General features: G+C 33.9%; 1 protein-coding gene across 1 annotated transcript in view; it reads left to right on the top strand.

Moving 5' to 3' along the window:
- TNFSF13B (TNF superfamily member 13b) overlaps window positions 1-25576 on the top strand; it is a 49647-nt gene extending 24071 nt beyond the window's left edge. The window contains exons 4-6 of the mRNA XM_007501306.3: window positions 19294-19406; window positions 19493-19643; window positions 21560-25576. Of these exons, the coding sequence (XP_007501368.2) occupies window positions 19294-19406; window positions 19493-19643; window positions 21560-21672 (377 nt within the window). The 3' untranslated portion in view covers window positions 21673-25576. The remainder of the gene's footprint in view (window positions 1-19293; window positions 19407-19492; window positions 19644-21559) is intronic.
- The last annotated feature ends 1029 nt before the right edge of the window (window positions 25577-26605 follow it).

The raw sequence follows: 26605 nt of genomic DNA on the forward strand, positions 1-26605 counted from the left end.
GTAGAACTAAGACTTAAACTCATTTGTTGATTTTAAGTCAAGGTTTCTTTGATCTATTGAAAAGAATATTCAGTAAACCTGGTACTGCTTTTTCCCTAGTCACAAATATAAAAATTGATCTCTGATGTCACATATGTATTCATTCTCCCCATTGATATAGATTATATGACTTAAAAAATAAGTTTATTTAACTTTACAGAAAGGATATTCAGTAAAGATACAGTGTTTGTTCAATTGGACATACATCCCTTCATCTTGTAAGGAGATGTTCTCTGTAAAGACTGTGAGCTCTCTGAGACCTTTCTTTAGTTTCTTCTAGAACTTATTACAATGCCTGACACAGTAGATATTTTTAAAATGTTAATTGAAAGGACTGCTAGGTGGGTTTAAAGGATAGAGCCAAGCCTAGAGACAAGAGACCCTAGGTTTAAATCTAGCCTTAGACACTTCCTGGTGGTGAGACCCTGGGCAAGTCACTTAACCTCCGTTGTTTAGCCCTTACCACTGTTCTGCCTTGGAACCAATACTTAGCATTGATTTTAAGACAGAGGGTAAGGTTTTTTCTTTTATAAAAATGACATGACTAAAAAATACCTACTCTACTCATTCACTAGGCTTATTATCCCTTAAGGATCTACTTTGGTGGCTTGAACCTTAGTCCTCTGGACCAAGGGGGTAATTTAAAAATAGTTCCATAGCTTTTTTCAGGGGAAACTAGTTTAACTAAGCAGCAAGGACTTTCTGATATTTTTCAGATAAATTTTATTCCTTTAAAAATGTTTAACTTTTAAAAAGGTTAAGTTCCTAATACTCTCCTTTCCACCAGTCCCTACCCCATCCACTGAGAATGCAAGCAATGATATCTCTTATTCATGTGATATAATTTTTCCATATTAGCCATGCCACATAAAAGCAAGAAAAATAAGAAAATTGTACTTAAATTTGGACTTTTGGACTCAGAAGTCAACAGTTCTCTTTCTGAGTTGGATAGAAAATTTTTTCAAGAGTACTACCAAATTGTCTTGGATCATTTTATTGATTAGAGCAGCTAAGACTTTCATAGCCAATCATCATTACAATACTTCTGTTGCTATAAACAATGATCTCCTGGTTCTGCTCGGTTCATATAGTTATTCCTGTGTTTTGTTTTGTTTTTACCAATACTCCCCTTGTCATTTATTATTGCATAGTAATATTCCATTACAATAGATACCATAATTTAATCGGTCATTCGCATATTGATAGGCATCCTCTTAATTTCCATTTCTTTGCTACCACAAAAATGCTTATATATGTATATTTTTATATCTATATCTATAAATTATATATATGTCTTTCCCCCTTTTATTTGATCTTTTTGTAATTCAGACCTAGTAGTGGTATCATTGGATCAAAAGTTATATAAAGTTGTATAACCTTGTAGGCATAAGTCTTGTCAACCTTACAGCAAATAAGCATACAACTCTGTAGCAAAGATGTTTTTTTCCATTGACAGAATTGGAAAACCAATACACATAGATGTGGAGTGCAATGGGGAAGTGTATAGACCCAAAGTCTTCCCCCCAAGAGACCTGAGGAAGGTACAGGCTTATTTAGTGTTTTAAGAAAAAGGGGATTGTGGGAAAATGTCTGCACAGCACAAGAAATATGCTGTCAGCCTTTTGGAACATACTATGATGCAGCTTCAATAAGATAAAAGGAAAGCAGGTACACTCTTCAAGGCAGAGTAACCTTTTTGGTGCTAGAATATTGCAGTCATTACTGTTCCATAATCCTGATGCTTTAAAATAATTATAAAAATTACAAAAAACCATTAGAAAATTGTTGACCCTTAATTGTCTAAATTATTCTTCAGAATGATTAGACCAGTTCACAACTCCATCAACAGTTTATTAATGTACCTCTTTCCTTACATGCCCTCCGACATTTGGCATTTCTAATAGGTATGAGGCAATACCTCAGAGTTGTTTTAATTTGCATTTCTCTAATTAGTAGTGATTTAGAACATTTTTTCATAATACTGTAGATAGATAGCTTTTATCTCTTCTTCTGAAAACTATGTGTTCATATCCTTTGACCATTTATCAACTGGGGAATAGCTCTTTTATAAATTTGGCTCAGTTCCCTACATATTTCAGAAATGTGACTTTTATTTAAGAAACTTGCTATAAAATGTTTGATATTACTTTATTGTCTGTCAAATCATCTATCAAAATATATAAAAATAGTTCAAAAACTTGTGGCACATGATTGTGATGGAATACGAATGCCCCATAAGAAATAGGGTAATTTGAAAAAAGGCAAAAAGGCATACATGAAATTATGAAAAGTGAAATGAGCAGAACCAAAAGAATGTGATGGGGGTGGTACTATTATGGAGGGTAAAGGCAAGCCTTCATATACAAAGTGGATTTTGAATTGAGCTACTGAGCTTTAAAGGGTAGGTACACATTTAAGGAGGTGAAGGTGGAGAATGACTATTCTAGGCACAGAGAATGAAGTGATAAAAAACAAATAAATACAATTATTGTAGGAATAAAAGGATTGAAGTTAGAAGGTCAATTGGGATAACTTTGCAATAGAATAGTTCAATTGACTAGTAATGAAAACACATGCCTGTGAAGATGGAGTAGGAAGAAAAAAGGAAATGCCAGCTGAGAAAGATTCCATGGAGGTAGCGCCAAAAGAAAGAGGTTTCAGCTTGGATCTGAGAGGCTGGAAGGAGAGATGAATCAAAGAAAACCCAAAAGTTTTGACTCTGGAAGACTGAGAGAAAGATGATGCCACTGATAAAAATGAGGAAGTCAAAAAGAGCAATGTTTTATTTTTGGAGGGAGCCGAGTGGAAGAAATTTTAATTTAGTCATTTTGAATACAATATTAGAGTAGATTCCTAAGGTATAGATTATTTCTAGGTCACTGGAAATGTGAATCTAGGCATGGTATTCCATACAAGGCAGAGCTTAAATATATGACTGGTTGATCAAGCAAATTCCAGGATTGGGAATATAATCTTTATGATGGAAGCATAACCAAAAGATCAGCCTTGGAGAGTATCATTAGAGCTCTGAAATCCCAAGGCCTATTTCTGTTTAGCTTCAGTTTTAAGAAAGCAAGATCAGGATAGTTTAAGAAGAATTGACAGTTCGAAAATTCTCAAAGCTTTAGGTTTTTAAAATTTTTCTTAAAATATTAGAAAAACTTCAATGTATTTGGAGGAATATGGAAAAAGGTCTAGTGGCAATGATAATAGCATTTAGCCCTAGAAGGGACATTAGAGATTATCTTGTCTCTTTTTCTAGATGAGAACAAGAAATTAAATGACTCACCCAAAGTCACACAACTGGTGAAGGGCAAAGCCAACATATGAAATAAAATCCTCTTAAATATATCTAGTCTATTATTTTTTTAACTCTTTCATACAAAAGAGAAAGATCAAAGATATATGAGGAGTAAATGTTTGCTAGAGCAATATCCTAGAAAATATATGAAAAAATATGATTAAGGGTCCACTAATCCTCCTAGAAGAGAACTTGGGAGTGATCAAAACTCCCCAAAATATTATAGCCAAATCCTAAATCTCCCAGCAAGTTTCTTAGGCTGTATTTAAACCCAGGTCTTTCTGACTATAGGTCCTTTACATTTTTCTACTGAGTCAACTAGCTGCTTCCCAGGCATATCAAGTCTGTGATTTACCAAAATCATGAGCATTATCATTACAAGGTTGGTATTCCAAAGAAAGAAAAGAAAAAAGGAAAAGGCCTAAATGTACAAAATATTTATAGGTGTTCTTTTTGTGGTTGTGAAAAAATGGAAGTTTAGGGGATGCTCATCCGCTGGGGAAGAGTTGAAGAAGTTGTGATATATTATTTTGATAGAATACTATTATGCTATAACAAATGATGGGGGGTGGTTTTAGAAAAACCTGAGAAGACATATAAATTGACACAAAGTGAATGATGTAGTCATTCTGATCAATATAATGATCCAAGACATTTCTGAAGGACTTATGATGAAAAAATGCTATCCTCCTCAAGACAAAGAACTAATAGTGTTTGAATACAGATTGAAACATACTTTTTTTTTCTTTATTTTTCTTGTGTTGCTTTTTTGTCTGTATTTTCTTTTACAGTATGACCAATATGGAACTATATTTTGTGTGGCTTTGCATGACATATTATCTATATCAAATTGTATGCCTTCTCAAGTTAGGAAAAGTAGAGAAGTGAATACAGAATTTAGAAATTAAAATTTAAAAGAAAACATGTTTTAAAATTACACATGCAATTGAGAAAAATAAAAGAAAAATATTTTCCTTTACATAAAATATTCATGATATGCTATGTATCAAATCCCTCCATATAAATTTCATTTTATAGTATTTTGTTTCCATACTTGAAGGCTTTGAGAAAGGATAGCAGATCATTGGCTTATTTCCTATAGCAAAAACACAATAAAGGAACCACATATATACAAATATACACAAAATTCATTTTTAAATTAAACTATTTTGACCACAAAATTTGTTTTCATGAATTCTAATTAGGAATTTGATAAAACAAGGAAAATCAAGATTTTTTTGGAAGGAATTAGAAAATAAATAAGCAAACAAACCACACCGTAACTCAAGCCATAGTAATGGGAAATTTGTAAATGATATACAGTTTACATAATAGGATTTGAGGGAGAATCCCCAAATATATTAACTCATGCATCAGCCTGTTTATGTGAAGTAATCATGTCTAATATGAAACAGTAGTCCTTGTAATCCAGAGTCGTGAAACATTTGCAGTAAGCAGAAGTAACATCAACGTTAAGAAACACAGTCACAGCAAATAAAAAAATATTATTCTAAGAATGGTAATCTCCATGAACACATTTCCACCTTGATTTTAATCACATTGCTTTGCAGACTGACATTTTACTTTTAGTAGAAGTGTCTATGGGTTGGCAGGGATTTCATCTATTTCCAACCAGACTAGACAAAATATTTCTTCATCCTCCTTTACAAGTTGTTATCTAGTCATTGCTAGAAAGTCTCTAGTGAAAAGGAAAATATTGTCTACTGAGATAAGCCATTTCACTTTAGATCTAGTGATTATATTCTAATCTTAAATTCCAATCTGTAACTCACCAGTTTTAAAGCATTGTGCCTATTTCAGCTTGAAGGCCAAGAACAAAGGAAATGATTCTACATTATGGTCTTTCACATACTTGAATCTATCAGTTCTACCTAATAAAACTCTTATAATTGGTTCCATACATTTCTAGACTTCTCTGGATTGTTGTGTTTGTGTTCCTAAGGTCCTAACTGAGGTCTGGTCTTCTCAGAAAAAACTGCAAAATATTCTATTCCATTAAAGAGTAATATTTTTTCCAATGAATTATATTCAGGTTTGTGGAGTATATTTTTGGCTACATGCCTATAATTTAGAACTTATTATCTGAATTATAATTCCTTGCCATTGAAACTCTTCTTTCTTCATGCAATTATTTTTTCTTTGAAATGGGAACTCTGGATTTTGACTATACTATTCCTGAACTTGTTTCTTTTGGGTTTTGCTTCAGGAGATGATTTGTGTATTCTTTCTACACTTACTTTATCTTCTAATTTTAAGAGAACAGAATAGTTTTCATCTATAATTCCCTGAAATAATATTCAGGATTTTAAAAAAAATATGATTTTAGGGGATTCAATTATTTTTAAATAACTTCTCTTTTTTCCCCCAAGTCATTTGTTTTTGATATCAGATCTCTCTCTCTCTCTCTCTCAATCTCTCTCTCTCTCTCTCTCTCTCTCTCTCTTTAGTTTTTTAAATTTTGTTCTAAAACTTCTTGTTGCCTCATGGAATCTTTTTTAAAATTTAAAATGTTTTTCCATGGTTACATGATTCACGATTTTTCACATCCCTCTTCTCTCCTTCCTTCCAGAGCTGACAAGCAATTCCACTGGATTATACATGTATAATTGTTCAAAACCTATTTCCATGTTATTCATATTTGCAGTTCTTATAATAATTTAGGAAAGGAGGAAGGGTTTATACAAAGGGAAATCACATATAAATAAATGAGTTTGTTAACAGAGAAGGGAAAAGATAGGGGAGCATAAGGGGAAGGGTTTGCATCTGACTATTTACCCCAAACCACTATAGTTAATTTCTAAGGTTCATCCTTTTCTAAACTAAACTAAAGGTTACTAAGCATTACTAAAGCTTAGTCCTAACAGGGAGCCCATATTCTCACTTAGAATCCTTTGGTGGGTCAGGGAGCAGGAATCCAAGTTATGGTGTTTTAGATGATCCAAGGCAAGGTAGAGATTTTCTTCCCCACTCAATCTGTATACCAAGATGACTGGAGATTTCCTCTTCACCTCTTCCAGTTGATCCTCACAGGCAAGTTGCTTAATAGATGGCCTGTCCAGGGGAGTCTCAGATTCATAGCTTTAGTCTTCACTTCCAACTCCAGACTGACTGTTGGAAACCTCCTCCTTCAACAGCTTAGAACTTTTACCCAGCAAGCTCTTGGATAATTCTAGGCTGTCATTCAAACTCTTGCTACAGTCCCCCCTCTGCACAAAGCCGAAATTGTGTTAAAAACACCATTTTGGCATTTGTGTACTAATTTACTTACATATTACTTAAACTAAAATACCTACCCAAAATAACAAACAACCTACACACAACTATCTTAACCTATCTAATACTATCCTATTCTAGGGATTTAATCAAGGAAAGGAAAAAAGGGAATTAAATAATGAACAATTACAAATTTCAAACACAGAACAAGCATATGCAAAAGCACAAGCAAATAACGTCAAAAGCAAAAGATGAACACAACTTTCATGAAAAATATTAAACTCATAGATACTACTCTATCAACTAATACAAAATATTCTACTACTATTGTAATGTATTAACAGCAGAGAAAATTTTTTGAAAATTACAATGAACTCAACATTGCATACGTTTTACACAGAAAATTAAATCAAAACATCAAACTCACTTATGCAAAATACATATAACAATAGATACACAAACATGTGACCCATTTATGGAAAATTAACAATACACATATACACATAACACACACATGCCACACAACACATATGTGCACTTCATGTTTATAACATCACATATGAATACATTATAATATGACTAATTTTACAATCCTAACTATAATACACACTATATTTACAATTTTGTGTGATATGTGACATTACATGTCATTTATGCCATGTAATGCATATTGTTATGTATGTTGTAATGCCTTTTGTAGTGTAAGTCAGTATTTTACCTTATCTACTTTAATCCTATCTAACTTAATCCCTATCTGCAAAATTCTCCTGTCTACCTATATTCCTATACTAAACTAAGTATCTAACAATTTTTTGTTAGTAACTAATTTATAGCTAATTATAACATTGTTAGTACCTTAGCTATGCATTGTTTCACTCATTCAAATAGTGAATCAGTGTAAACTAACCATGTTTATGTATTTGTGTTTATCTTTGTTATGTTGTTATTTTTGCTATGTTATGTTGTTCTACTAGTGTTATATCAGCGTTACTGTTAAGTTAGTGTTATGTTACTGTTGCATGTAATATATTTATCACTATTTCAGATTTTCCTTCTCTTTTCATTCCATCTTGATTGAAGAATTCTTCCTCTCCAAATCCATGGAAGTAAATATATTTATGAATGTTTGTGTGAATATATGTTATGTTGTTTTGTGTTGTACATTACCAAAATTTTTAATCCATTAGACCATTAATTACTTGATCCTCTTCATTGAAAATTTCTTCAAAGTCTTTAAATTTATAAGTTTTTCAGTCATTTAACAAAGTCCTTTATTTTCTGAATTCTCCTCTTGATCTGCACTATTCTCTTCCATCCAAATGTCCTTTTCCACTGGAATGGCCCATTCTTTACTGATCTCTCTGACTGCAGACTCAATTTGACTAATGATTTTCATTTTCCCCAATCTCTTCTTCATTTTCTTCCTCAATAATTTGTACATTTTTATTATTAATACCATGTGCTAATTTTATATGTGAACCATGTTATCATGAATCTCTACCTAAAACTTTTACTGAAGATGGAGAAACTAACACAATTGTATAAGGACCTACCCAACTCTCTTGTGTTGCTGATGTGTTAGCAAAATTTTTCACATATACCATGTCTCCTGGTTTGAAATTATGAAGAGAATAATCCAATGGACTAGATTGGATCAATACTCCCATATTATGTAGTTCTTTAAGATGTTGTAGGGCACTTAAGTATGAAGCAAGTTGACAATCTTCTCCTAAGAGAGATGTATAGACTGTCTTACAAATTTTTGCCTGCAATGGCATATCCAAAGAGAATTTCATAGGATGATACATGTAAATCTGCTCTTGGTCTCATACATAGGTAAAACAAAGCTATGGGAAGAATATCTGGCCATTTTACATGAATTTCAGCACAGATTTTCCCCACTATAGTCTTGAGTTCCTATTTACCCTCTCCACTTGACCTGAACTTTGTGGGTGATAAGGAACATGATCTTTGGGTATTATTCCTAGATTCTCATATTCCAAGATATCTCATGATATCTTGGGTGAAATGAGATCCCTTATCAGAGTCTATGGCAAGTGGTACACCAAATCTAGGAATAATTTCCTTAATCAACACTTTTACCACAAAGCTAGCTGTATTTGTATTTGATGAAAATGCTTCAGGCCACTTAGTTAATCTGTCCACAATTACCAGACAAAATTTGTATCTTCCAGCTTTTGGCATGCTGATGTAATCAATTTGTAGACTCTCAAATGGTCAACATGCTAAAAGTCTACCACTTGGACCTGAATGCCCCTTAGTTGAATTTTCAATAAACAGAACAACTTGTACAGATCTTATTTCCTACAATATTTATTCCACGTGCTACCCATTGCCTCTTTACAGAGACTACTACAGCTTGAGTACCAAAATGAACTTTTCTGTGGTTGATTTGACACAAATAGGTATATAAATCTTTTGGTAACAGCGGTTTTCCAGTATCTGCAACCCGTATTCCATGTTCTTTCCTTGTTCCAAATTTCTTCTTCCACTTTTGAATTTCTGAGTCTATATATGCTTTTTCTAGATCATCAAATTCAATAGTTGAAAATTTCATTACATATACTGAAGCATTCCTAGCAGGAAATTTTGCAGTTATATCAGCTCTCTGATTTCCTTTAGAGACTGAATCTCTGCCATAAGTATGACTTCTATAATGGGTCACTGCTAACTGTTTAGGTTTTTGGATAGCATCTAACAACTCGGTTATTATTTCTGCACAAGCAATTGGTTTCCCGATGCAGTAATAAAACCTCATTGTTTCTAGATCTTTCCTGTAGCATGACAAACAGAAAATGCATAATGAGAGTCTATATAAATTTGCACTTTTACCCTCAGCTAGAAGATATGCTTGCTTCAATTCCACCAACTCTGCCCCTTGAGCACTAAGGTAACTAGGTAATGAGCCATACCATAGTGTCTCAAATTTTGTGACCAATGCAGCACCTGTACATATAATTCCATTACACAAATGTGAATATCCATTAGTGAATAACACCAGTCTGGATTTTCAATTGGAGTGTCTTTTAAATCCATCCTAGGCATATACACTAGATCTACCACTTCTACATACTCATGTAATGGTTCACCGTTCTTTGGCAAATCAGGAAGAAGTGTAACTGGATTTAATACACTACATCTCTGTAACTGGATGTTATCACTACCTAGGAGAATAACTTCATACTTAGGTATTCACTGATCTGAATAAGCTTGAGCATGAAATTTCCTATTAGTACTTCTATTTAATGTGAATAATATATAGTAAATGGACATCCCAAAACTAAATCTGCTGACTTCTGGACCAACACAGCTGCAGCTGCTACACAGTAGAGTGATCCTTTAACATCAAAACCCCAATTACATACCCATTGAACCACGTGATCGATCATATGTTTTTCTTCTGTGTTTCTATTCCCACAGTTCTTTCTCTGGATGTGGAGAGCATTCTTTCTCATAGGTCCTTCAGATTTGTCTTGGATCACTGCATTGCTGCTAGTATAAAAGTCTATTACATTTGATTGTGCCACAATGTGTCAGTCTCTGTGTACAACATTCTTTCTCCTGGTTCTACTCCTTTCACTCTGCATCAATTCCTGGAGATATTTCAATTTCACATGGAATTCCTCCAGTACATTATTCCTTTCAGCACAATACTGTTCCATCACTATGAGATACCACAATTTGTTCAATCATTCCCCAGTTGAAGGGCATCCCCTCATTTTCCAATTTTTTGCCACCACGAAGAGTGTGGCTATGAATATATTTGTACAAGCATTTTTCCTTATTATCTTTTTGGGTACAAATCTAGCATTGGTATGGCTGGATCAAAGGACAGGCAGTCTTTTAAAGTTCTTTGGGCATAATTCCAAATTGCCTTCCAGAATGGTTGAACCAATTCACAACTCCACCAGCAGTGTATTAGTACCCCAATTTTGCCACATCCCCTCCAATATTTATCACTTTCCTTTGTTGACATGTTGGTCAGTCTACTAGATGTGAGGTGGTACCTCAGAGTTGTTTTAATTTGAATTTCTCTAATCAAGAGGGTTTTAGAACACTTCATGTGTTTATGTATAATTTTGATTTCTTCATGTGAAAACTGCCTATTCATGTCCCTTGACCATTTGTCGATTGGGGAATGCCTTGATTTTTTTGTAAATTTGACTTAGTTCCTTATGTATTTGGGAAATTGAATCTTTGTCAGAGGGTTTTGTTATAAAAATATTCTCCCTGTTTGTTGCTTTACTTCTAATTTTGGTTTTGTTTGTACAAAACCTTTTAAATTTGAAATAATCAAAGCCATTACTTTTACATTTTATAATGTTCTTTATCTCTTGCTTGGTCTGAAATTCCTTCATTTTCCACACATCTGACAGGTATGCCATTCTATGTTCACCTAATTTATTCATGATTTCACTCTGTATAGGGTGTGAGATGTTGATCTAGACCTGATTTTTCCCATACTGTTTTCCAATTTTCCCAGCATTTTTTGTCAAAATAGAAAGTTCTTGTCCCAAAAGTTGGGATACTTGGGTTTTTGAACACTAGCTTATTGAGGTCATTTACCCCTAGTCTATTCCATTGATAAACTCTTCTGTCTCTTAGCCAGTATCATATTGTTTTGATGGCCACTACTTTATAGTACAGTTTAAGATCTGGTACTGCTAGGTCCCCATCCTTCACATTCTTTTTTCATTATTTTCCTTGATATTCTTGATCTTTTGTTCTTCCAGATGAACTTTGTTATAATTTTTTCTAATTCTATAAAAATGTTTCTGCGTAGTTTGATAGGTATGGCACTGAATAAGTAGATTAATTTGGATAGGATTGTCATTTTTATTATGTTAGTTTGTCCTACCCATGACTCATGGAATCATTGAAAAAAGAAATAAATAAAAACCCTGACCTGTTTTTGAATCCATATTGCTTCCAAGGCTGAAGAGCAGTAAGGGCAAGGCAATTAGGATTAAGAGACTTTCCCAGGATCATATAATTAGGAAGTGTCTGAGGTCAAATTTGAACCCAGGACCTCCTGTTTTTAGACCTCTATCTATGGAGTCACCACCTATATGCCTCAGGAATTATCACTTTTTTAGTTTATTCTAGTTTTCAGCAATTCCATTTCTTAGATAATGTTCAAAGCTCTTTATTCTTCAGATACTTTTTTTTGCCTAGCTTTTCTTTTTTTTAGAATCTCATGTTTCTGTTGTTTAAGTTATTTATGTAATCAGATCTTTGGGAAATCTATTTTTCTTTGACTTTGTTATTTTAATAGTTATATTTGCATTTAAAATGCTTGGTGGTGGTTTTTAAAATGTTATTTACTCATCTCTACAGCTTTACTTCTTCAATTGGTGATTTGAGTCACCATCAAACTATTGTCAGCTATTGTTTCATTTTCAAATATGGTAATTAACCGTGCATGGTCTTACTGTGGATCCTCTGGGTTCTTCTGTTGACTTTCATCTCTCTGTGTTTATTCCTCTTTCCCCTTGGTCTTTGATGTTCTTAGTGCTGTATATGTAGGATCCTCTCTGAAATTTCAGGAAACGGTATTAAGGAACACTAAGAGCCCCTTGGCCTGTGTGGTTCAGGTCTGATAACTAATTGGCACCATTTAGATCACTGTCTATCACTGTTCCCCAAGGCTTCTAAGATACGAACCCTGAAACTTTCTGACCATATTGAAACTTTTGATGACAACTCTCTACTCCTGCTACCTTTGGATCTGGAGTCCTTCAAACTTCATGTGTTCCTGGTAGTTCTTTTGCTTCAGGGACCATACCCTTTTGACTTTTTTTATATTTCTAGAGTAGACATTGTCGCCATAGTTTCTCTTTGGTTGTAGCTTAATGTGAACTTGGAGATTTTGCTGGAGTAGATATATAGGATGTGGGTAGCCTGACTTTTTTCAGGCAGCCATCTTGTCAGTAAGTTCTATTTAAAAAAAAAACAACTGGCACTCAGAAATGAACAAATATTTCAAATGCAGTCTAACTAGCTCATAATGCAGTTGAACTATAACTTCCCTCATTCAGGGCACTTTAAATTGAGTCCAAATTTTGATTACTTTTTTGGTTGTTTATATCAATTTTGACCCATATTAATATTGTCTACTGAAATATCCAAAACTTTTCAGAAAAATGTATTCTAGTTGTACCTTTCCATTCTTGTACTTGTGAAGTTAACCTCAGTATTCTAACCTGTCAAGATATATTTGAATTCTCATTTTGTCATCTAATGTGATACCAGTACTTCCTGTTCTTTAAAAAATTTTTTTAATTGAAAATTTGTATTTAATTAATTCATTTAGAATATTTTCCCATTGTTACATAATTCATGTTCTTCCCCCCCCCCAATCGCCCCCCCAAGCTGATACACAATTCTGCTGGGTTTTACATGTGTCATTGATCAAGACTTATTTCTGTATTATTCATATTTGCACTAGGTTGATCATTTAGAGTCTACAACCCCAATCATATCCCCATCAAACCTATGTGATCAAGAAGTTGTTTTTCTTCTGTGTTTCTACTCCCACAGTTCTTCCTCTGGATGTGAATAGTGTTCTTTCTCTTAAGTCCCTTAGAGTTTTTCTTGATCATTGCATTGCTGCTCTGCTTGTAGAGAAGTCGGTTACATTTTATCAGGCCTTCCTGTTTTGTGATATCTACAAATGTGATGTGTATCATATGTGTTTTCATTCAAGCCTATTAACTCAAACAACAAAGGGCTAAGGACAGATCTTTGAGGAACTATATAGTTCTTTCTATGTTGATATTGAACCATTAAACAATAGTTTATGAGAATCACTAAGCAAACAGTCCTGCATTCTCTTAACTGTTATTTAGTTCCCTTTCCCCCATTTTGTCCACACAACTATTAGAAAATAAATTGTCAAATGCTTTCCTAAAGCCTAGGTAAACCATATATGGCATTTCACTACAGGTCTAGTAATCATGTCAAAAGAAGGAAATACAATTAGTCTATCATTATCTTCTACTGATAAATCCATGCTGATTTGTATATGTGCATACATCTTCTCCTTTATTTTCTAGTTGCTAACTAACCATCTTAGTATTATGCTCTGGAATCTTATCAGGAATTGAAGTCAATCTTGCTGCTCTACAGTTTGCATATTCTGTGCTCTCTCCCTTTTTTTAAACTGAGAAAACAATCACCTTTCTCTAAAGCTATACCCCCTCTCTCATGCTCCATAATTGTTCAGTGATCACTGACTTTCTCTAAATAACTGCATCTTAACAGTTATTTCAATTCTTTGATATAATTCTGCTGAGTCAGGAGATTTACATTTCTCTAGGGAAGCTAATTGTTTTCTTTTGTTTACTCTCTCTCCCATTACGCTTTAATAGGCTTCCACACTTATACAGATTTAGTATGTTGCCTACTAGATATAATTCAATTTGCTACTTTTTTTTTTGGGTGCAATTAAATAAGGGTCAGAGTGGGATACCTTAAAAAAACAGAGATGAACATTTTCAAATAGAAATAATACCTACTTTACTTCACAAAGTTGCTATCAGGGTCAAATGAGTCATTAAACATAAAAACACTTTGAAAACTGCCCAGCAGGATGTGCCAGGTATTCTTATCATTGTTATTATTAGGATAGCTTTAATAGCTAACATGTATATAACTCTTAAAAACACATGAAGTACTTCACTCATAATGTCTCATTCTTAAAATGTGACTGCTTAAAAATGAAAGAGATTGTTGTTGTTTTGTGATGGATTGGGTGAAAGTGAAGGCTAGTTTCCCTGGTTAATGATTCATGGTAACTTCCTGGCATATATGATTTCACCATTTCCCTTTTAAAAATTGCAACATACATTTCCCTTCTTATGTGATTTATTTTTCCTAAGTCAAACACATGGGATAAGACTTTCCTGATCCCAGCATTTACTAGTATCTGCCAAAAATTATTTTGTGCTTATTTTGTGGATATTTATTGTGTATATTAGTGTATATTGTTTCCCCCTATAAAATGTTAGCCTCTTGACAGCATGGACTGTTTTACTTTGTGACTGCAGCAGATAGTATAGTATTTGCTCGATGTTGTTGTTGTGCTGTCATTTTCAGTCATGGCTAACTCATTGTGACTCTACTTGAGGTTTTCTTTTCTTTTTTTTTTAAACCCTTACCTTTCCTCTGCTCCAAGGAAGAAGAGTGGTAAGGGCTAGGCAATAAGGGTCAAGTGACTTGTCCAGGGTCACACAGCTGGGAAGTGTCTGAGGCCAAATTTGAACCTAAGACCTCCTGTCTCTAGGTCTGACTCTCAATCCACTGAGCTACCCAGCTGCCCCCTACTTGAAGTTTTCTTGGCAAAGACACTGGGATGGTTTGTTATTTCCTCCTCCAGCTCATTTGTAGATGTAACTGAGGCAAATTGGGTTAAGTGACTTACCCAGAGCCACATAGCTATTAAGTGTCTGAAGCCTGATGTGAACTCAGGAAGATAAGTCTTCCTAACTATGCCTGATGCGTTATCTACTATGCTACATACTCTCTCATTTTGCTACATAATTGTCTCTTAATTGATGCTCATTGACCAAGTTATTTTTTTTTTGTAATTTTAGAGTATTAAATAAGTTAATACTTAGATTCTTATTGTTATGATTAAAATTTAGGAACTGAGGCAGGTAGAAATTAGTTTCTCTCTGCAAGGAGTATTATTTTTTAGAGGTTTATTAAAGGTTGAGAATTTAAGAAAATATAAGTAAGAAAGGCACGTGCTAGGTGGGCTGAGAGGCCCAATTCAATTTCACTCACATCATGAGAGACCCGAAGCGGAAGTAGAAAAGAGAGAGGCAGAAACCTTTGCAACCAGGTTAAATACCCCATCTCGCTCTCGGCCCAGGTGAGGTTACAAGGCATTTTGGGAAGCGAGCAAAGACTTCTGGGGAATGGAGTCCAGAGTTCAAATCTCCATTTTTACACTATCATTTGCAAATTAGTTGTAGTAGACTATTCAACTGGACAAGCAAAATAGAATAATGTCAATAAGAGATGAAAAATGAGACGAAAGAATAAAAAATGTCAAATCTTGAGTCCTTCATTGAATTCTGTTTTTCAGCTGTGCTGTATCTTTAGAATATAACAAACATCCTGTTTTTGACCAGCAACATTTCAATAAAAAAAAATTTAGATATTTACTTAGGTAAGGCACAATGTTAAGCACTGTGGGAGAGAAATGTCAAAATCCCTTCTGTTACTAAATAGATATTTAAACTGGACCAGAGTTCATATCTCCCTAAATACTTCAAACCCCCCTTTATTATTGCCTTTTCTTTCTGAATTTCTTTCCCATTAACAGCAACTATATTAATTATATGACTCCTATTGTTAGGTTGAAAAGGGGTATTCTATTTGAAATTGAAACATAGGACAAAATCAGGGAAATATATTTACTACCTACTCTCTCAACCATACCCCAGAATCATCTCCTCCCAATCTCCCCGTTGAGAATTCAGTCCTTCTACATTTTCCTTGTATTTTGATCTAACAAACTGGTACTCAGTCTATACACAGTTTTCTTTTTTACCTTCTTCAAAATAGCTCTTCTATCTCTCACCATTGCAGAAAAGAGAATAGTTTTGTAACTCATAGGAGGGCTTCGTGTACTAAGGTGGGCTACCACTGATACTGCCATTTCCTCCTTGCTAGAGAAGCAAGTCAGGTGCCTGGAGACCAGAAGGGATATCTACATGTTCATGACTCTCCCCTAGTCATCTTGCCACATCTGTCCCTTCTGCTAATACCAGCATAGACTAAACATGAAGTTTAATTAAGTGTTTCGTCTTTGTCCTCTATCTTCCAACTTCCCCCTTGTTTTTCCTTGCAAAACCTCTGTGTGTCTTCCAAGATACCTTTAGCAACAGCATGGAAATAAGTGAAGGGACTATCTCATGAAACCGATGCATTTAAAAAGAATGTTTATTTTTCAGAAGACCATATCCCTTTCCTTTACAGAAATATGATCCCTACCCTTGAGGTACCTCAGGGTACCTTGTTACTCACACAAGATAGATGAATAAAGTATTATATATATCAGGATATGACAAATAAATAGAGAGGATCAGAGTACTATGAAATATTCAGAAGAGAAATATCGCATCCAAAATATGGCAATTTAATTAAGTGTTTGAAATCCAATAAGTTGGTGACATTGATCAAAATAAAGTTTAACTAATTTAACAATTTTAAAAAGAAAAAAGTTGATGAGACTGTGTTCATTGCCTCCCAAAATTCTTTCATCAGTTGCAAAGCTTTTTGAGAGGAAACATGGGACCTCCCAGTTTTTCCATGTTCAGTCTTGCTTAAGTGGAATTAAAATTAGCCACAGAGGTAATGAATTATCTACTTATTCCAATGTGATCTGAAAATATACAGTGCATTAGGCAAATAAGTGGATAACTCTTTCCTCTCCTCTTGGCACTCACCTATACTTTTTAAGCAATGACAGGTTTAAAGTTTCCCAAATTCCTATTGCAATTACCTTCTACCTGGGGTCCTGTGGATTTTACCATTTTTTCATACCAAGTTGAAGATGTAACATTCCCATATTTTCCTGTCTCTATCTTTTACATCCATACATTTATGTAATATTTTGATATTAATAATAATATAAGAATATATAAGAATATAAGAATAAAGAGTGCATTAAAATAAGAGTGATTCATTTTTTTAAACCCTTACCCATCGTGGAATCAATACTGTGTATTGGCTGCAAGGCAGAAGAGTGGTAAGGGCTAGGCAATGGGGATTAAGTGACTTGCCCAGGGTCACACACCTGGGAAGTGTCTGAGATCAGATTTGAACCCAGGACCTCCCATCTCTAGGCCTGGCTCCCAATCCACTGAGCTACCCAGCTGCCCCAAGAGTGATTATTAAGTCTAACACTGCTTACACACAGGGCTGTTATTTATCTACCATATTACTTAATGTTGACCTTGGACTGAAGTTATCTAAATACCTAATGGTTTTCCCAAGTGGCACACTACTTATATGAACCATAAAAATATTTTAAAACCAAAATAAGAAGTTACCACACAAAATAGAGATGATAATGAAGCTGTTTTTTAAAAAGCTTACCAAGTCATAGTACCTGGAAATAAAATGAATTCCCATCTGTGGTTGGTTCATAGATCCACTTCCACTTCCACTTCCATCAAACAGCATATATTTTCTATACTGTCAACTTTTTATGTTTAGCAATTGTTTCAAACAGTACCTAAATTAAATCTTTATAGTAATTTAAAAATTTTGGAAAAGACCTACATTTATAATACATGTAAGCTGACCCACGTTTACCTCAACTACTCTATTGTGAAGATAGTAGTAGTAGTCTCTCGGTAACCGAGGATGACGATTGTCTTTGTGCGTTTTCATCTATGATAGAATAGTGTGCACAAAGACACTTGTGCGTGAGGGAGATTTAAGTGGAAAAGTTGATGCACAGAGACAGTCCCACTCTCTCGGCGTTGGAAGCCTGGGTCCAATGGCACGAAAGGTCATTACCCCTGGAGACTTCCTCAGCTGCATTGGATGGCCGTGTTGTCTTTTGTGCTCCAACACGCCCTAAGCACTCCACAGTGCTTTGCTGCGTCGCCATCTCAGCCGTTGAACCTTCTTATTGGTTTCTTCCGTCTGTTTAGCCGAAGCAGTCTTCACACGCTGGGTGAGCAAAGCCCTGGTTCACCAGAGGTCGATGACCCGATGGCTACCCATTGTGAGGATAAAAGAATAATAATTCTTATAATTTCATTATGCTAATTTTGGTTTACTATTTATGAAGCAGTAGAGTACTACTATGTAGGATTGAGGGTCATTTTGTATTTTTCTTTGGAGAGAGGGTGCTAAAGATAAAATCATTTTTAGAGCACTTGTAAACTTTAAGTTAACTGCTGATTTTCTAAATGAGAGGTCTTTGCCAGTGAGACTACTATGTTACCATAGGAACAGAATTTTATAAATCTTGAGTAAAACTAGAAACTTCTTCAATATTTAATGCTATATTTGGGACTCCTCAATCTTTATTATAGATAAGTACAAGTATTTTGGATGAGGACCCCCTATATTCTGCATACTTCATTTGCATCATTTTATTTCAATACATCCTTATTAAGTACCTACTATGTTTGAGGTACTATTCTAGGCACTCTGAAGACAGACATGAAAGAGAACCTGCCCTCAAAGAACTTCTATTCTGATAGGGATGCAGCATACATACAGAGAACACAATTATGTTTGAGTGAGAATCAGCCGTGAAAATAGGAGGGGGGAAAAGTGTAGAGATCAGGAAAGGCTTCATGTAGCTGGCAACCTCTGCACAGGGACTTCAAGGAAGTGCAGTATTACAAGAGCTGAACAGGAAGATTCCATGCATTCCACATTTAAGAGGAGATAATTTTCATTCTATTGAGTCTTTTTTATTGTTACTCCCTGTTAGTTATTAACAGTAGGAGTAAAGTAAAAGGAACAAAGAAGATAGTATTTATAGAGGAAACACTTTACCTCGGCTATTCTTGGATTCTTTGGTTAAACACTAATGAACCTTTGGGAACAGTGCAGTATTGGGGGAGTTTTAATGGGGATTTCTCTTTCTGACAAGATGCAGCAAACTAAATGGAAATTCAAACAAACACCCCTGACCCTTCATGTGTATTTTCTCTTCATTACAGGTCCGTATACCTTTGTTCCTTGGCTTCTCAGTTTTAAAAGAGGAAAAGCCCTAGAAGAAAAAGAAAATAAAATACTTGTTAAAGAAACTGGTTACTTTTTCATCTATGGCCAGGTATTTGCAGGGATGATTTGATGTCCACTTTGTATGCCTGCAGTTTTAAACCTTAATGTTTAAAGACTTTATTTTTTGTTTCTTAGGTTCTGTACACAGATACCACCTTTGCTATGGGACATCTTATACAGAGAAAAAAGGTCCATGTTTTTGGAGATGAACTGAGTTTGGTGACTTTGTTCCGCTGTATCCAAAACATGCCAGCAACGCTCCCTAATAATTCCTGTTATACAGCTGGTAAATGTTGGCTCTCGTTGGGCACAGAAACAAAGAAAGTCTATTAATAGCAGTTAATATATGACTAGAACACAACTCAGGCACCCACTTTATAATGATTTGAGATGATTTTTTTCCTTTTAGTAATAACATTTAATTTTTAAAAAATGAGAGTATAAGGAGGCAGCTGGGTAGCTCAGTGGACTGAGAGCCAGGCCCAGAGATGGGAGATCTTGGCTTCAAGTCTGGCCTCAGACACTTCCCAGCTGTGTGACCCTGGGCAAGTCACTTAACCCCCATTGCCTAGCGCTTACCACCCTTCTGCCTTAGAACCAATTCACAGTATTTATTCCAAGATGGAAGGTAAGAGTTTAAAAAAGAAAAGGAAGAAATGAGAGTATAAAATTGAGCTTAAGATATATGTGGTATTTAAAAATAAATCCTATTGAAGTCTTTTTATAACATCATATCACATTTCCCGATGCGTATTCTTTTTCACTTCCCAGAAAGTTAGAGCGTATAATGAAGAAGAAAAAAAAGAAGGAAAAAAGTCTAACCAAATTAGCTAACATATCAAAAATATCTTCCATAATATGTAGGGTTCCACACCCATAGACCCAAACTCTTCTAAGAAGTAAGAGGAAGTGTCTTTTTGTATTTGTTCTTTGGGGCTAAGTTTGGCCATTGTAATTTCTCAGCAGTCAGTATCACTTTTTTTAATCCTTACCTTACATCTTGGAATCAATACTGTGTATTGGTTCCAAGGCAGAAGAGTGGTAAGGGCTAGGCAATGAGTGCTAAATGATTTGTCCATGGTCACACAATTAGGAAGTGTTTGAGGCCAGATTTGAACATAGGATCTTTCATCTTTAGGTCTGGCTCTTAATCTACTGAGCTACCCAGCTTCCCCCTTTATTTCTAATTTTTAAAAAATGATGTAACCTCTAACATTCAGATTGCAAATTATTTTGAACTTATTGTATGGTATGTGTATGTCTAATCTTTCTTTTTCTTTTTTTTAAAATCACTTTGCTTTCTAGTTTTCTTATCTCTTGCTAAATTATTTATTCCACTAAAACACTAGGCTTCTTTATCCTAGGAAGCAAATTTCTCAGCTCATTCCCTACAGTATTAGGTATACTCTTATTATGGTGATCTAGGTCTGTACTAGAAAGAGGCAGATATGTGTAAGACAGGATAGAGAAATAAAAACAAACAAAAAATAGCCAATCCTTTAATTCCATCTTCCCTCCCCCATTGCCTCCTTCTTCCCTAAAGAGCATATTATCTTTTCTTTTGTAAACAAAATTCGCATATATATCTATCATAATTATAGATGGGAAAAAGAACTTCATAGAAGAGATTTATAGTACAGTCTGGGAAAATTAAAGGATTAAATATACAACATAATAGTCAAAATATTGTTTGCCACGTAACATGTATAATTATTTTTATTTATTCTTGTTTACTAAGATCATTCAAAGTTGAACAGAAATATACATTTCTGGATAATTGATTTAGTTAGTCTTAATTCAATTTATATTTTATCATCAAATAATTTGGTAAAGACAGAGTGAATGATAGGATTATTTATGAATTTTTGAGTAGAACTTTCAAAATGTTCATTCATCTGTTTTGATTGCTATTCCATTTGGAAAACTGAAAAAAATATTTTTTTAAAGAAAGTATATACACTGCATTAAAAGTTAGCTTGTTCACTTTTGAATTTTGCAAGGATTTGCTAATAGTTTTTCCAAACTGAATAGTATCCACTTTGATTTTAGGATAGACTCTACTTAGATTTAAATGTCTGAATTACAAAGTAAGGAGAAGTAATCAAATCCATTTGTTTCTGTTTTAAAGTGTTCAATTAAGTGAGCATTTTTTTCTCTCCTGTTTGCATATTCACTTAAAGTTCTTCTGAATTGTTTTCCCAGGCATTGCAAAGCTGGAAGAAGGAGATGAACTTCAACTTGCAATACCTCGTGAGAGTGCCAAAATATCTCAGGATGGAGATGGCACTTTTTTTGGTGCACTGAAGCTGCTGTGACATACTTTTGATCACCATGTTTGTGGCTATTTCCTTCCCTTTTTCTATACCTCCCAGCGTCTGGGGGTGGGGGATGGTGGAGGGGAAAGGAAACAAAGTATCAAAAAATGGTTAGTCTTTTCCTTGAACCATTTGTCCTGATTTGATGAATCCAGACCAAAACAGGAAACTCAACAGACAACCATGATGAAATTATAGTCATATGAATGATGAGAAATTTGGCATAGAAATCATTTTTAACTTCATTGGCATATTTTGCCCTTGGACTATGTTTTCATTTTCAGGAGGTTTCTTTGACTTAAATGGACAATGAGGATTCATTCAAAAGACACATTCTATAGTTTAATAAAAGTAAGTGAGGGCACCCACAAAATATTGTCAATGATTTTATGTATAGGTGTATATGTATATGTATATATATATATATATATACACACATGTATTATACAGAAGTCAATTTTTATGTTGCATCCATTTGATCAATTTTTCTAACTAGTATTATATAAAATAGAGCAGTCTAAAAACAAAATTATATCTGTGGAAAATCTTTAAAGAGTTAATAATAATAATAATGGTATGTTATTAAACAATTTTGCCCAAAATACTATATTAGGACTACTAGAGCCTTGTTTGTTCCATGTTATTTTTATCTTTAGCTTGCTGAATTACTTAACATAACTCAAATTTTTTATGTGAAAGAAGCAAAGAAAATTAAGTATGAAACTGTATCAAAATCATTGGAGAAAATCAAAAGAAATCATGCAATTTGATGTGTAATTTGACTGGAAATCAAATCTAAAATTTGGATGCACGTGTAACTAAAATTTCTAGGTAATTATGATTTCAATAGCATAAAAAATGAGCAAATTCCATTCTTATTATTTAACATACTATGGCACCATTTCCTATAACTGTCTCAAATTGCTGCTATTGTAATTTACAAGTAAATGGCACTGAAAACGCTGCAATTAGCGGTCATAGTAATTGAGTATGTACAGCATGTCATATTTTATAACTGATCTTTAAATTCTGGGAATCCAGAAGCCAAAATTTCTCATGATTTTTCTTTCAGTTAAGAAGCATGTCTATCAGTGCTGCACCCTTTTCTTTCATTTTGCAGCATTCCTTATGAAGAAGCAATTCAGGTTCACTCCCTAAATAAGATCATAAAAATAAAAAACCTCAGTTCCATCTATGCAGTGTTTAAAATTAACTTCTACTCCTGTTGTTTAAAGATAATTTTATAGTTTTTATTTTAAAAATCAATGTATTTCCCCTAACAACACATAAATTGAAAAAAGAGGTAATTTGATTGGTCGACCATACCTAATGTGGAATTTTTGTTTATATTTCTTGTTGCTACTAATTTAAATTAACTAAATAATTTAACTTTTTATTGCTCATTTCCTTTATTATAACATTCTGACCTATATCAAGTATATTTGGTTTGTTTAAAGGTGACCCCCAATTAATTTTTCATCTTCACAGTTACCAAACACTTCAAAACTAAAATGTTCATACATAAAATAGATTATGAAATTTGCATTTTTCATATTTGAAAATTATTGAATTAGTATTATACTTGAAAGAAGCAACATGGCATGGTGGATAGGAGGATAGCCTAAGTTAGGAAGACCTGGGTTCAAGTTCAATCTCTGAAATATGTATGAAATATGTATGTGTTTCTGAGAAAGTCTCACTCAGTAGCTAGCATTAAGTGGCATTACTGCTACTATACAGATGAGGAAACTGAAGTTCGGAGGAATGAATGATTCATACAATCATACAGCTGCTATCAAATTCCAGAGCCAGAAATTTAACTCCAAATCTGGTACTTCTCTTATGATATCCCTTTTCACATGACCCTCATCATCAACAATAAAATATATTACGATAAGACATAAATAATATGGAAGAGTAGGTAAAGAATTAGCCTCTGATAAGGAAGACCTTACCTCAAGTCTAATCTTAGACACATAAGTGGCTGTGTGCACTCCTACAAGTCATTTAGTTTCCATGGTTCAGCCAATTTCTAGGTCTAAAGTGTGCAGAACTGTTACATATTCTCATTGCTTGGGCTTTTCCTCACTAGGAATTCCAATACCAAAGAAATCACAATCTGGGAATAAAAGGGAAAGAAAAATTTTTAACTAAACTAAGATCTGAATTAAGAACTTCTTCAAAAAAAGTTGAAGATGCCATTAGAAAATCCTGGTGATAAATACATACACATAGATTTCATACCTTCAAGTGTGCATCTTTTAAAAAAGTGATTTGAACAAAATCTGAAAGTAGGGAGAGAATTTGACAACATTAAAAGTTTTCTTTTAATTGATTGTATTTCATATTCCAGGAAATTTCAAGTGTGGTTTAATTTGTATTGTAAATGTCATGAAAAATCAATGGACGAATGGACCAAATTCATTGACCATTTTTTAAAAGTGCTTGCTATATGTAGCATATTGTGTTAGTTATTAACAGGGAATAAATGTGGAAGAATGATAGAATCTATTATCTTTGTTCCAAGATATAGATTTTAGTTCCATAATAGAAAGGAAAACCAACTTCCCAACAATTAAGAGTTGCACCAAAAATGGAATGGTTCATTTCTTCTTTTAGTGAATCTTGAGTCATTGAAGATCATTAAGTAAAAAAGTAAATGACCTTTTATTGTTTGTCATTGGGATCCTTAGCTTGGGTAAAAGTTGAACTAAATGGCCCAGACTCCTCTTCAAATGGAAACTTCTCTGATTATTATTATTGTAACAATAACTTGCATTCTTACAGTACTTACTATGTGCCAGAAAGTGTGGTGAGCTCTAAAATATTATCTCATTTGATCCTTGCAACAACTCCATAAGATAGGTGCTTATTATTCCCATTTTAATGTTGAGAAAACCAGAGATTAAGTGATTTGTCTATGGTAACACAGCTGCTAAGTGTCAAAGGCAAGATATGAACTTTGTCTTCTAACTCCAGGGCTAGTATTTTATTCATTATAGCATTTAAGTGCTTCTCAATTCTATACAAAACATAAAACTTATAATCTAGTATGGGGATATCATAGTCATACACAAATAAATGTTATCTAAATAATGAATAAGTATATAAGAGTGGAATAAATCAACTGACAAGTGAAGTCTGTGGAAGTCTAAAAATAATTAGGGTATGGAGGGAGGGAGGGAGGTGGGAGAGAGAGAGAGAAAGAGAGAGAGAGAGAGAGAGAGAGAGAGACAGAGAGAGAGAAGAGCAAGGCTTCATGGAAGATAGGATATGAATTGGCTTGAAAGGATAGGTGGTGGTTCAGCTGGAAGAAAAGGCATTTCAGACATAGGGAATGGCATGAGCTAGTCATAGAACCGGGAAAGTATAGCATTTATTTGGGGCTTAATGGTTACTCTAGGTTTCCTGGAACACAGAACATATGGAAAAGAGTAGTATGAGTTAACTCAGGAAGAGAGGCTTCAATTAAATTGAATGAGGTATTCAATGCCAGACTCAAGAGGTTGAACTTTATTTATCAGGTAAGAGGGTAGCCACTGATGTATCTGTGAGCAGAGCACTGCATAAACATATCAATTCAAAGAAAATTATTTTGTCTGGTATTCCACTGTAGAGCATCGTTTTCCAAAATATCTTATAATCCTGCCCTGAAAAATTGAATTATTAGGTCACTACATCATAGAACTATTCTGTGATGAACTAAAAAGGCTAATACTGTTTCCAGTGATACTTCATTTTAAATAAGGGAGTAATAAATGTCCTGAGAGAATCTATTTGAATATATTCAGGTTCTGAGTAGTAGAGAACATCTTTTTTAAATATAATTTCATATGTTAATAAAAGCATTCAAAACTGTTTTCTCACTCTAATTCTAATTAATAAATTTTTGCCTTGTACATTCCATTGTTCTAGTGTTTCTTTTTTGTTATAATAAAACAATAGTAAGAACAACTTAAATATATATGATGCTTTATGTTTTATAAAACGTTTCCTCACAATATTCTTTTGAGGTAGTGGATATATTTTTAATACCATATCACAGATGAAAAAACTGAAATTTATGGAGTTTACATTTTTTTAACCTTATTGTAGTTGTGTTACATCCAAGACTTTAATCCATGTCAGACTCCAGATCCAATACTTCTCCCATGACGCCACTCTTCAAATAACTCTGATAATTAAAAACAAAAGACATTACCCTAGGGTTAGCAAATGGACGGCACATAGTTATAGTGGATAGAAAGTTGGTCATGGAGTCAAGAAGACCTAGCTTGCAAGTCTCCCCTCTGACAGGTACTGATTCTGTGACCTTTAGCAACTCCTATTCACTTCTCTTTTTACCCTGACAACTCTGAGATGATATATTGCAAAACAATTGCAATTGTGCATTCATAGAGACTTTTCTCCCTTCTTTCCTCCCAAAGAAAATTTTAGACTCATAAAGTCACAGGTCTTGACCAAAAGGGAAAAATAAATCGACATTATTCTATTAGCATATTAAATTTATAGTTAGTCTTATCTTGTAACTGAAATTATTTTGTAAGCTTGTATGTACCATGGAATCCCTATGAAATGTTTGAAGAATATAATAGTGAGTTGTGATGTTTGTTGTTGATTCCTATATTAAGCCTAGGTTTGAAAATTATTTTGCCCAAGCACAAACATTTATCAAAATTGGAACCAGCTACAAACTTTTCTTGGAATGAATGACAATAATTGTCCTTATTACCATAAGTATCTGTATTAAAATTGTCTGACTGGTCACTCTCAGATATCTTTAATACAGATGATGTTATAGAATAGCTAATCCAGTGGTGAGCTGTTAGCGATGGCTGAGAATTAATAATAGTCACAAAAAGTTAGTTTGCACTAGGTACAGAGACTATACTTATGGCCCCAATCAAATTACATACCATCTCTGATAAGAGGG

This window comes from Monodelphis domestica, chromosome 8 (genome assembly GCF_027887165.1).
Source record: "Monodelphis domestica isolate mMonDom1 chromosome 8, mMonDom1.pri, whole genome shotgun sequence".
Taxonomy (NCBI): Eukaryota; Metazoa; Chordata; class Mammalia; order Didelphimorphia; family Didelphidae; genus Monodelphis; species Monodelphis domestica.